Consider the following 13743-nt stretch of genomic DNA (forward strand, 5'->3'; position numbering starts at 1 on the left):
GGACTTTAACTCCTTGAAATGTGTTTCTTAAAATAAATAAATATGTATCCAAACGTTTGACTGGTATGGCATAGGGGTGGGAATCACCAGATGCCCACGATATGATACTAAAACGATACTTGAGTCACGATACGATAGTATTGCGATATTGCGATATGCTAGTATTGCGGTATATTGAATATTGCGATATTTCGATATATTGTCACTCCTAACTCGTTTTCCTACCTTTTCCTTGACCTCACCAGAAGTAAAACATGCAGTGTTTTTTTTTGTTTTGTTTTTGCCCCACACGTAGGCTACATTATTAAGCTTCTCTGGACTCAATACGCCACTGCAGGCGCGGACTGCACCATCGGGCGCTTCGGGCAGATGCCCGGTGGCCTGGCATGGCCTGCAAAAAAATAATAATCAATATCGATACTTGGCGTCCAAATATCGATACAATATCGTCAGGCAAAATGTCGCGATACTATGGTGTATCGATTTTTCCCCCCACCCCTAGTATGGCAGTGTACATTATATATTCCTACAGGTAATTAGTATGACGTATTTTTATTGTATTATTTATAAAGGTTTTGGCCAACCACAGTTAGCACTTTACATAGCGAGACATTGCAACCTAAAACTTAGCTTATCAAAGTTAGCACATGCCACTTGAAATGTGTTTTAGTCAATAGTCACATACAATATGGTAACAGTAAACTAAGCAGGCCTCTGCCGCCTCTTGTCTCCACAGGAACACTAAGAAGGAGTCGGACCTGGAGGCAGCCCTGATCAGGCTGAGGGACCTGGAGGCCCTGCTCAACTCTAAAGATGCCTCCCTCAGCACGGCCCTGGGCGAGAAGCGCACGCTGGAGGCGGAGCTCAAGGAGCTCAAGGCCCAGCTGGCCAAGGTAGATTTATTTTTTACTTGAATTGAAGGCAAACATGGTATTTATATAGGCAGAGTTAGTTTCATCACTGTAGCCTAGGGCCTATGAAACCCCATTCAAAACGTGCTTAGTGGTGTGCTATAAATTCAGAAATGCATGCTCATGTAGGCTACCTTGAAAAATTTAAATAAGGCTCTTTTTTGTGTGTCCGACAAGTTGTCATTTTGAAAATAGAGTTTTCATCCAACAGCAGAAATAGGTGGGGCTTTAAAACAAGCTTAAAAACAATTATTGTTTTAAAGCTTCTGCTCAAATTACTTTTAGATATTATTGAGTCACATCAAGTACCTTTACTCAAACCAGGATCCTTTCAGCTGATAGCAGACATCTTCCCCATGACACATCACTCTAAATGATACATAAGAAATTAAGAGTGATATGGTAAGGTTAACATTTAGATTTGCATTTCAGACATTTAGCTGCTCCTGTTATCCTAAGGGACAACTTATTGCAACACTAGAATATCTTTAAAATCATAGCTCGCTAGCCAAAGCAAACAGTAGTAGGAGTGCAGGGAATGCTGTCCACTCATGTGGCAGAAGGATGATGATGAGTAGGAGTGCAGGAGTGAAAGCGACATTTGTGGGTGCCTTCTGTGCCGCACACACTGAAATGCCTCAAAGAAACTAGTAACCTTATAGAAACACTCCAGGCACTTGATTATGAATGAGGACAAGTGCTGAGGCAGACAACTGGATTGCAGCATCTGCTGTTTGTTTTATCAATGAATTCTACCATTATGACTGAAGTGGACAGTTATAGCCTTGCCCCACCTACTGGTCAAACCGGGGAACTGCAGGTTTTTCTCCTACATCAATAGCAGAGTCTCTCTGCCATAGTTAAATGAAAATGCTACGCCCTGAGGTGCATTTGGTTTTTGTCTGTCATGGGTGTTATTATTCTGTAATGTATTTGCTTAAATGCCTAAGAACATTTCTCTCCATCTCTCTTTTCATCTCTCTCTCTCTCTCAATCTCTCTCTCCCTCCTCCCTCCCAGTTGGAGGTCAGCCTAGCCGATACCAAGAGGCAGCTCCAGGATGAGATGCTGAGGAGAGTGGATGCTGAGAACCGCCTGCAGACCATGAAGGAGGAACTGGAGTTCCAGAAGAACATCTACAATGAGGTCCCGCTCTCCACCTCAACCCTTCTATATTTATTTAGCTATCCAGTCATTGCTGCCTCTTAGATGCGACCAGCTTAGTCGAGTCCAAGTGGATTAGGTGCAATCAAGTAAAACAAAAAACAAAACAAAAAACAACAACAAAAAGCAGGTCTAACAGTGGCCGAGTCCAAGTCAAGATCAAGATCAGAGCAAATCAAGTTATATACAAGACCTAAGAGAGAAATAGGCAATAAACATAGAGATCTAAACAGATGTAGATTAATAAACAGAGAGACATAGATCTAAACAGATGTAGATCTATAAACGGAGACATGGATCTAAACAGATGTAGATCTAGCTGCAGGAGCTCAGTACTGACATGGATCTCAACAGATGTAGATGTATCTGCAGGAGCTCTGCACTAAACCCTTCAACATCCAACTAAGCAAGGACTTGACTAATCAATGCAAAGGAGGTCATGGACTATAGTTGGTTTCTACAGCTAAAATCCTGTAAATGGTTTGTGGTAAACGAGACATCAATAAAATTACCCCTTTTCTGTAGTTTAGAGACAAATCTGTGTGAAAATAGCCACGAGACCGAGACAAATCCAAGACTTCATCTTATGATGTTCTTCCTCTCCCTGTGGGTCTGCAGGAGCTACGCGAGTCCAAGCGCCGGCACGAGTCTCGCATGGTGGAGATAGACGGCGGGCGGCAGGTGGACTTTGAGAGCAAGCTGTCTGAGGCCCTGACCGACCTGAGAAGCCAGCATGAGGAGCAGGTCCGCATCTACAAGGAGGAGATTGAGAAGACCTACAACGCCAAGGTACACCTGGCTCCTGTAGAACACACTGCTGTGGCGCCGCCTAGAGTCCAATTAGTGTGAGTCTAGCTGAGTAGTGAGAAGTGAATTTAATTCGCCTTTTTCACTTCCCACCCATTTCACTCATTTTGTGTTAAAAATGCAGTAAGTAACACAGGTGCGGAGGGCCCCGGCACTGGATCACCAAATGGATTGGAAGTTGGAAACCCTCATTAATATTCTGCTTGCACCTGTGTTACTTCCTACCTTTTATACACAAAATAGGTGAATTTGGTGGCAGGTGAAAAAGGCCAATAGACAGCATCATTGTCCTGTGGGAATCTTAATGAGGAATGTGGAGAAAGACTAGATTTGTTTTGTCATTGTGCTTTACTTGTGAAGGAAATCACAGTTATAATAAAACTGGTTTGCTGGAGCCCCTTGAGGAATCCTATGTCAGTTTAGTTTACTTGTCATTTGTCAAAACACATTAAAAGCTTAACATCTCCAAATTAACAGTAAGGATTACAAAACGGGTCAAAGACTCTTCAAAACTACACTCATTACATTATCACTACGGTAACTTATTTGGATAGTCCACCTACCGACTCTTCTCATCCCTGATGCCACAATGGTGGAATGAGCTCTCTCACCTCTGTCACTGCCCATATTTCGGTGGAGACTAAAAAAAAAAACCTTCTTAAAACAACTTTCTACAAATGCTACTCTATCCCTTAAAAAAGAAAAGAAAAAAAGTCTTCGCTGACATAGACTGTGTTGCACAGATGATTTCACTACTGTTGACAAATGTGCAATTGTAAGTGGCTTTGGATAAAAGCGTCTGCTAAATGATGTCATGTAATGTAATCTTAGGTCGGCCTCGTTTCCTTTTCCCAGGTGGTGTCCATCTGAGGAGCACTTTGGGGATCTGCTCTGGGGGCATTCGTAGTATGTGTCTTAGTTTCTGAGATCACATTTCAGCAGCCAGTCTTTATATAGAATTCCTTATTTGATATCTTATTGGGCCAGAATATCCCGCAGATCATTCGCAAGCAGCCATTGTGGATGAGCTGAATTTCTTCATGTCACATTTGGTTATTCACCAGCACTCAGCCCCATACAGTAGAACCTGCTTGACCAAGGTGTTAGGCACACCTCTTAAGTTGAGAAGCTGTATTTCTCTCACAAATAAGACCGCTCAGTTGTACTCAGGCTCTCTGTCAGACAGCTGCTTGCTGCAGCCTGTGCTACTAGCTGACCAGCCATGTCTCTGTCTGTCAAGCTGGAGAACGCCCGTCAGTCAGCGGACAGGAATGGCCACTTGGTGGGAGCCGCCCATGAAGAGCTGCAGCAGACCCGGGTTCGACTGGAGACCATGTCCTCCCAGCTCACCCAGCTGCAGAAACAGGTACACACACACACACACACACACACACACACACACACACACGGTCAGAGTCGGGTTATCTCTCTGATGGTGGTTTCACTGACCACCTTGTTGTGATATGGCTGACTGATACTGACAGGTTTGCTCCAAAACATGTTACTGTTTTAGAATGTTTTCCACCACATGTAAGCTCTATTGATAATGTTAAAGGAACAATTCACCCAAAAATTTAAATTCTGTCATCTGCTCGCCCTCATGCCAAATGAAACACAGGTGAAATTTGTCAGTCCATATGACACACAGGGAGGCTGCAGCACAACTTGGTAGCAGCCTTCTCCAAAACAACTGAAGTCAATGGGGACCAGTTCTTTAGAATTGCAAAACAGCCAAACAATTGAACTGTGTAGTTAAGTTTTGCACTAAATTATGGTGTAAATATAGATATTTTGGGAATTTCTTAAGAACTGACTTCAGTTGTTTTGGAGAAGGCTGCTATGAAGGTGTGCTAGCAAACCTCCCTGTGTGTCATATGGACAAACTGTACCTGCGAAACTGTACCTGCGTTTCAACTGGCATGAGGGTGAGTAGATGATAGAATTTTCAATTTTAGGGGAACTGTTCCTTTAAGCTTCAGTGGATCCAGCAACCACACCAATCAGAGTGCATTTACATGCACACTAATAAACGATCATCGTTAGCTGTTTATTTAAGTGGTCATGTAAACAGCATAAACCTGTTTATTTAAGTGGTCATGTAAACAGCATAAACCTGTTTATTTAAGTGGTCATGTAAACAACATAAACCTGTTTATTTAAGTGGTCATGTAAACAGCATAAACCTGTTTATTTAAGTGGTCATGTAAACAGCATAAACCTGTTTATTTCAGTGGTCATGTAAACAGCATAAACCTGTTTATTTAAGTGGTCATGTAAACAGCATAAACCTGTTTATTTAAGTGGTCATGTAAACAGCATAAACCTGTATTTATGTGGTCATGTAAACAGCATAAACCTGTTTATTTCAGTGGTCATGTAAACAGCATAAACCTGTTTATTTCAGTGGTCATGTAAACAGCATAAACCTGTTTATTTAAGTGGTCATGTAAACAGCATAAACCTGTTTATTTAAGTGGTCATGTAAACAGCATAAACCTGTTTATTTAAGTGGTCATGTAAACAGAATAAACCTGTTTATTTAAGTGGTCATGTAAACAGCATAAACCTGTTTATTTCAGTGGTCATGTAAACAGCATAAACCTGTTTATTTAAGTGGTCATGTAAACAGCATAAACCTGTTTATTTAAGTGGTCATGTAAACAGCATAAACCTGTATTTAAGTGGTCATGTAAACAGCATAAACCTGTTTATTTAAGTGGTCATGTAAACAACATAAACCTGTATTTAAGTGTTCATGTAAACAGCATAAACCTGTATTTAAGTGGTTATGTAAACAGCATAAACCTGTATTTAAGTGGTCATGTAAACAGCATAAACCTGTTTATTTCAGTGGTCATGTAAACAGCATAAACCTGTATTTAAGTGGTTATGTAAACAGTATAAACCTGTTTATTTCAGTGGTCATGTAAACAGCATAAACCTGTTTATTTCAGTGGTCATGTAAACAGCATAAACCTGTTTAAGTGGTCATGTAAACAGCATAAACCTGTTTATTTAAGTGGTCATGTAAACGGTATAAACCCATATGCTTTATTGGATAAAGGCCATTATTGGATTATGAGATGAGAAATCTGATAAACACACCTAGTTGGGGCAGCTGTAGCTCAGGAGGTAGAGCAGGTTGTCCACTAATCGCTTTGGATAAAAGAGGTCGCTGGTTCGATTCCCGCCTCCTCCAGTCTGCATGTCGAAGTGTCCTTGAGCAAGATACTGAACCCCAAATTGCTCCTGATGGTGTGCCAGCACCCTGCATGGTAGCCTGCCGCCATCGGTGTATGAATGGGTGAATGTACCTACTGATTGTAAAACGCTTTGGATAAAAGCGCTATATAAATGCAGGCCATTTACCATTTTACCATTTACCATAGCTGAATCATCATTTTATTCAGTGCAGTCAGTCAAAGTCACACTTTGAGGTGAATTCCCACTACTTAAGTGCATGTAAACGCGTAAATCAGATTATTGCCAGTTACCTGATTATTTCCAGCTATTGGATTATTCCGTGCATGTAAATGCACTCACTGTTGTTAAGGTAGGGTTGGCGGTATTTGGACTGTGAGCAGTGTATTGGCTGCTTAATTGGTTAGTCTTAATTGACTCATCGCCTTTGTGTCTTCCCTTGTCAGCTGGCGGCGCGGGAGGCCAAGGTGCGTGAGTTGGAGGAGTCTCTGAGCAGGGATCGGGACCTGACACGGAGGAGGATGGAGGAGAAAGAGAGGGAGATGGCCGAGATGAGAGCCCGCATGCAGCAGCAGCTGGACGAGTACCAGGAGCTGCTGGACATCAAACTGGCCCTGGACATGGAGATCAGCGCCTACAGGAAGCTGCTGGAGGGAGAGGAGGAGAGGTGAGGGGGCTGCAAGACCACAGATAGACCCCAAGAGCAGCACTTATTAGGGCTGGGCAATATATCCATATCGTGATATGAGACTAGATATGGTCTCAGATTTTGGATATAGTATGGTGATATGGTTATAAGTGTTATCTTTTCCTGGTTTTAAAGGCTCCATTACAGTAAAGTGATGTCATTTTCTGAACACCAGACTGTTCTAGCTCTTTTAGCTCTATTATTTGCCTTTACCCACTTTATTCATTATATCCACATTACTGATCATTATTTATCAAAAATCTCATTATGTATGTTGTGTGAAAGCACAAGCAGCCTTAAAATACCAAGATATGATTTTTGGTCGATATAGCCCAGCCCTACTCAAAATGTATCCTAGATACATTTAACATTCATCTCTCTATAAATATATTAGCTGTGTAAATCTTTTCTGCGCTCTCTCCCATGCCCCAAAAACATGTACAACAGCAAACTTTTACCAAATATATGTACCACTCCATATCTATAATGTAAACCATTTCCACCATCTCTCCCCAGGCTGCGTCTGTCACCCAGCCCCCCGCCCACCCGGGTCACCGTCACCCGGACCTCGGGCTCGGCTCACAGCCACACCAGCCGCCTCCTGCAGTCCACCCCTGTCGTCGCGGCCTCCAGCAGCCGCAACTCCTCCGGCACCGGCAGCGCCAAGAAGCGACGTCTGAACGACAACGGCAGCGAGTCGTCCAGCCTGGCCGCGGGCATCGGGGGCATCGGGGGCACGGTCACCAGGACACGCGTCGCCCAGCAGGCCTCGGCCAGCGGGCGCATCACCGTGGACGAGGTGGACCAGGAGGGCAAATTCGTCCGTCTTAGCAACAAGGCCGACGAGGTACAGCAGCCGTGTGGGCGGGCATGTGCTGGGGGGAGGATAGTTTGTCTGGGCTGTACTTGGGTGTCTGAATTGGGTTGTCTCATTGGCTCAGTTTCTCACTGTGTTACAATAATTCATAACATTTTCATAAACATAAATGTCAATTATGCTACTCTGTATCAGCGGTTGATATACTGTAACACTACAGTGATTCAACATATAGCCAGTTCATGAAAGCCTGTACATTTGGTGTTCTAAACACCCGGTACTGGGTAGGTCCTTCCTGGAAAGAAATCGGATGTGATTTGCGTTTAAGGCAACAGCACTGTATTTGAAATCAATACATAGAAGAACGGGGTAGTTAGCTTGAGCAGTGATGGCCACCATGCTGAAGAAAGAATTGACAGAAACTCAAACTTAAAAAGACGTCTCCTCACATCACCTCACCTGTCAATCAAACAGTGTCCAATACACCCTGTTTGATTGACAGTGTGACAGGGAAAAACAGTGCAGAAACAACACAGCAATGAACACTGAGGACCAAAGATGTCATTAAAAACAAACGCACCAAAATAAATCACACCTTCACTTCCTGTGAAGAGACAAGATGTCTCCATAGTCCTCAAAACAATGCATTTATCTGATACTGTAAAATTCTGCCGCTGCAATAAGTGACCCATGCTCTGTCCCATGTTCCTTCTCTCTCTGTCTCTCTCCTTCTCCCTCCCTCTCCCCCCTTCTCTCTCTCTCTCTCTCTCTCTCTCTCCTCATGCAGGACCAATTGCTAGGCAACTGGCAGGTGAAGAGGCAGGTCGGCACCGGCAGCCCCATCGCCTACAAGTTCCCCCCCAAGTTCACTCTCAAGGCTGGAGGCACCATCACTGTGAGTTACACACGGGTTCTGTCTTAGGGCTTTCACACCGGCAGGGCTCCGTGCCGGTTCTGGTTCCCGAACCCAAATTTGAACTGGCCGGCGCGTTCAGACCGAAAAAATAATTGGTTCGAAACCTGAAAAGTTGGTTGTCAGCGGAACCAAAAAATAGTTGTTTGTTCCTTGCGAACCGTGACATCATCAGTGGGCGTGTCTTATTCTAGGCTGTGAAACAAGCAGGAAGGAGAAGAAGGCAGCGACAACATGTAGAAAAAGAATTTGCAGTGGTCTGCTGAGGAAACCAAATGTTTAGTGGTGATTTGGGCATCTACCAAATTTCAAGAAAAGCTAGAAAGCAGTACAAGAAAGAGCAAGTTGTATGCCGAACTTGCGGAAGAGATGGCCAAGGCTGGGTTCACTCGAACGGCAGACCAAATAAATGTGTTTTTATTGAAAAAGTGGCCAAGTAAGCTAGTCTTGTTGGCGTGTTACGGTCAAACTTCCCACTTCACTATATCACATTGTATTTGCAAGGGGTATATATACACCCCATCGCTGTATGTGTGTTTCTCCTAGGGTTTACATTTCATTTTGTCCAATAGCCTATTCAAATATTCCAGAATTGCATGTTGTGTTAAAAATAAATATTATTTCTATCTAACTTTTTAGCCTGATGATTTGATGGTTTTCTTGTAAAAAGTTATGCCGCCTCAAAGCTTTCTGGGAAATATCCAAACAACGGTGGTGTTTGGACAGGAGAAGGGAGGAGGTGGTGGATGGGGAGAAGGGAGAAACAGGAGCAGCAGATCCATTCACAGCGCTAGCTGGCTTTAAATTAAACTACACATGCGCGAGCAGCAAATGCACAGAGCTCTTAAAAAACTGAAGGACTACCGAATAACATCCTCCCACTTTGGTTCCGCTTAAACTGGTGTGAAGTTGAACGTGGGCTCGTTCGCCAGAAAGCACCAAGGTTCTGAGACTCCAGAATGGAGCCAGAGCCAGAACCAGAACCGTGTCTGTCTAAAAGCGGTATCGGTGTACTGTGTGTGTGTGTGTTCCATTTATTTGTTATTAGACTGGTTTGTTTATTCTTTATTTCTTTTTCTTTCTTTCTCTTTTTCTTTCTTTCTCTCCTCTCTCTCTCTATCTCTCCCCCTCCCTCCCTCCCAGATCTGGTCTTCAACTGGTGGTGGAACCCACAACCCACCCACTGACCTGGTGTGGAAGACCCAGAACTCATGGGGCACCGGTGACCTCCTCCAGACCACGCTCATCAACGCCAACGGGGAGGTGTGACGACATCGCGCATCACACACACCTTGCTGCTTAATACTTTGCCCAACTTTCAGACACGCATTCTTTTGAGCTGATCTTCCCTTTTTGTTTGTTGTTAACAATAACCTGACTTTTCTCATCACTAGGAAATGGCCATGAGGAAAGTCACACGCACTCTATTCCTTGACGACGAAGATGATGACATGGTAGGTTGCGCTGTTGTTAAGACATCCCCTAAATCAGTAGTTCTCAAACTTTTTCACATCAAGGAGCCCTAAATTGACACAAATTAGACCATGGACCCTCATTTGATAAGATGTGGTCCCAGGGTGCCCGATCTGATAATTTTTCCTTTTCGATGATTTATTACAGAAAGTGTACAAGACCATGACCAAAATAGTCATACATTATTGTTCTGTCATTGTGTAACTTATGGATGGACTTATAGTGAAAATAAAGTATTCTCTGTTTTGCTGGGAAACTCCCACAAGGAGCCTTGGGGATCCCTGGACCCCACTTTAAGAACCACTGCCCTAAATTATATAGCACACTGGAAAACCGCATATATTACACATGGGGAACATCACATCTCACAGCTCCCTGTTACAGCGTTTCCTAGTTGAGCAGCAGTGGGAGGTAACTAATGCTGTGGCGTGTCGCCCCCTGCAGGAAGCTCACAGCACGAGCGATTACAACCTGCGGAGCCGCACGGTGATCTGCGACTCATGCGGCCAGCCGTCAGACCGCTCGGGCGGCTGCAGCAGCGGGCTGCTCGAGGGCCTGGGGGTACACTCCTCCATCATTGGCTCCAACCAGCCCAGACAGGTAATGTGGGGTGTGGTTATAAGGGGGTTATAATAGAAATATTAATAATGATCATGATAATAATGTTTATTTATATAGCACTTTAAAACAGAAAATGAAAAATGAAATCAGACTTTAACATAAAATGAAATAAAATGTACATACATACATACATACACACATACTGACTGTACATAAAATAAGTAAACTAAAAATCAAGTAAAATATTGGGATTGGAAGCCAAATTGGATAAAAGACAAACGGGGCATCCCGGTGACTTACCTGGTAGAACGCGTCCTTCACGCAGCTGACCCGGGTTCGAATCCGACCTGCATGCCCTCCCCCTTTTCTCTCTCCCTGCTTTCCTTTTGCTGTCTAGCACATACTATCCTATCAAATAAAGGCAAAATGGCCACACACAAAAAAGACAAACTGGGATATTATGTTATATGGGCGGTAGAAGTTACATGACATGAAGCAGAGTGACATTATCCAGCTTATGACATGGCTACTTACTGAAGACAATAGGCCCTTTTCACAGTGGCCATTTTGTGTCGAAAAGGCAGGATAAGCACAGGTGCACGCAAAACAGTAATGAGGGTTTCCAACTTCCATGATTGGAAGTTGGAAGCCCTTATTACATATATGTAATGACAACACATACAAGATATAAATTGAATAACAAGACATGTTTGTGTTAAAATGTATTTTCATGGGTGCCCGGGTAGTGCATGAGGGTTGCAGGTTCGAGCCCCCGTGTTACCTCCGGCTTGGTCGGGCGTTAGGCCGTGTCTGCGGGTGGGAAGCCAGATTAAGGGTGTGTCCTGGTCACTGTGCTAGTGCCTCCTCTGTTGGGGCGCCTGTTCAGTGGGGAGGGGACCTGGGGAGAATAGCATGATCCTCCCACTCGCTACGTCCTGCCGGTGAAGCTCCTCGCTCTCAGGTGAGAAGAAGCAGCAGGCGACTGCACATATATCGGAGAAAGCATGTGCTAGTCTACAACTTTCCCCAGATCGGCAGAGGGGCTGGAGCATTGACCAGGGGGTCAGCAGGGGTAATTGGCCAAGTACAATCAGGGAGAAAAGAGTGAGGGGGTGTGGGAGGGGCGGAGTACTTTCATTAACATATCTTGTGTTGAGAAGTGCGTTAGGTTTTGGATTTTTTTGCACACATTAAAACATACAGAAATAGGGTTAGGGTTAGTAGTGTGTGGTCCTGGTCCCAACATAGTGTGTGTTGTCCCAAAGAAGACACACAGATGTGTTAAAATGACACATTCTTTCTAAATCGCTGTCTTCCAAGGCTATCTTTTTTGTCAAGATGTCTCTTTACTTAATTTAGATCTCGCTCAGATAACCAAACACCAGACGTCATTAAGCCCGTTTCCTTGTTTGTTTAGGTGTCCTGACATCCTCCTTCCTGTCATCTCGTCTTCCTTTAACACTCTTTTGTCACTCCCTCCTGCAGGCACGCACCAACCCGGAGAACTGCTCCATCATGTAAAGCCAGACGCCACCTCACCCGAGTCCACAGCCTCCCGCACCACGCAGAGGAGACTGATTTTCTACCATTTGGGATATCGTCTTTTTTTGTTTTCCATTTGTGTTTTATATGGTCTTGTCTTATTTTGTATTCAAAATAATCTGCAGGTTAGATGTGCTTCGAGGTTTGACAAAGGGCATAGGATTTCCTTTATATCGATTTTTGGGGAGTTTGTATATTCCAATTATGTCAATTGCATGTGTGCTGTGCTTTTGCTTGTACTGTATTCTGCTCTGCTCTGCGCACGCGCGCGCCACACACACACACACACACACACACACACACACACACACACACACACACACACACACACACACACACACACACCGTACAGACACACAGACACAGCTCCATTGACCAGTGCTTCTGCTTTGATGTGAGCTGGGGTTTCATATCTAATGGCCAGGCTGTCAACACACAGCTAGTGGACCCGGTCAGTGAGTCTGGGGTGAGAAGGTGGTTGGGGGTGGAGGGGCTCATACCCTGGTATGCAGAGTACACTCCCCACCCTTTTCTGAAGGCCATCAATCAACTGTGCTTTACCCCGGTCCTGACCTCATGGATTAGTGGGCAGAAATGACATGCATCGCTTGCATGTATGTACTGTATGTAGAGTGGTGTGAAGTCATTGTAAAGCCATGCAGACGGTAGGAAGGTTTCATCACCGTGTGGTTTGTTAATCATGCCAATTTGAGTATGCCAATCAAATATATAAAAATATATATATATCAAATGATGTTTACAATTTATAGATACATTTATTTGCCTTGGTTTTGTGCTGTTTTTCTATGGTATGGAGAAAGTAAACGAGTTTTCTTGGTGGAAAAATATAATGTTGCAAATGAATCCTACCGGTGTAAAACTTACCGGATGGAAGCAAAAGTACTGTAAGGTCAGGTTAAGTAAGCTCAGGGTGTTCAGCAGGTGTGTGCGCGCTTCTAGTCTCAGCTATCACCTTTGCCTTAAAGAAAGTGCGTTCAACACGACTACGTTTTCTATTGGGATTCAAATCGTATTGCCTCAGGTCCAGACAGAGAAAAGGATTATTTCAGATGAATATTTTTTCCCTGCCATTTCCAGCTTGATACTAGAGAAATGGTTTGTTTCTGAAAGTCTGCGGGAATAAAGGATGGTGGTTGTTTGCTGAAGATATTGATTGTACCCAGTGAACTGAGTCACGGAAGTCTCGGCTAGAGTCTTGGCTAGATGTACATTAAAAGTAACCTTGTTGCCTTGTTTTTTTTATAGTAATTCCAAAGATGTTTTGTCTTGATGACAGAAAGTGTACAATTTGTTTTCTACCTTGGGAAAATAATATCAAGAATAGCTAGTTAATTAATTAATCTGTGGAGGCTTTACTGACACATTTTGTCGCAACAAGAAAGGTTTGTGCCATTTTTTTTATAAGATTTCTCAACTTGTTCAATCATGTCAATATTATAGTATTCGCTCTGTCTGCAGCTATTGACAGGATTTTTGTTTTTCAGTAACATTAAAAACCCACAGTTTCCTGTAACACTAATGTGCCTTTAGAGGACAGAAAAATGTCTCAAATTATTGCCGCTGGTGGTTCTTTGCTCACATGCTCTGCAGTCTTGTGATGTCAGTTGTCCTCTGGTTGGTCTCGCTCCCAAAAACTGGTCATAAGG

At 43.6% G+C, this 13743-nt stretch overlaps 1 protein-coding gene across 2 annotated transcripts in view; it reads left to right on the forward strand.

The window, feature by feature from the left end:
* The window catches only part of LOC310785300 (prelamin-A/C-like), a 55927-nt gene extending 43552 nt beyond the window's left edge, over window positions 1-12375 (forward strand). For both annotated transcript variants that reach the window (XM_083646320.1, XM_083646321.1), the window contains exons 3-13: window positions 737-893; window positions 1931-2056; window positions 2693-2863; window positions 4122-4247; window positions 6529-6749; window positions 7287-7617; window positions 8375-8482; window positions 9644-9763; window positions 9895-9954; window positions 10418-10573; window positions 12020-12375. In XM_083646320.1, the coding sequence (XP_083502446.1) occupies window positions 737-893; window positions 1931-2056; window positions 2693-2863; window positions 4122-4247; window positions 6529-6749; window positions 7287-7617; window positions 8375-8482; window positions 9644-9763; window positions 9895-9954; window positions 10418-10573; window positions 12020-12055 (1612 nt within the window). In that variant the 3' untranslated portion in view covers window positions 12056-12375. The remainder of the gene's footprint in view (window positions 1-736; window positions 894-1930; window positions 2057-2692; window positions 2864-4121; window positions 4248-6528; window positions 6750-7286; window positions 7618-8374; window positions 8483-9643; window positions 9764-9894; window positions 9955-10417; window positions 10574-12019) is intronic.
* Window positions 12376-13743: the final 1368 nt, after the last annotated feature.

This window comes from Poromitra crassiceps, assembly GCF_964638095.1.
Source record: "Poromitra crassiceps genome assembly, chromosome: 1".
Classification (NCBI taxonomy): Eukaryota; Metazoa; Chordata; class Actinopteri; order Beryciformes; family Melamphaidae; genus Poromitra; species Poromitra crassiceps.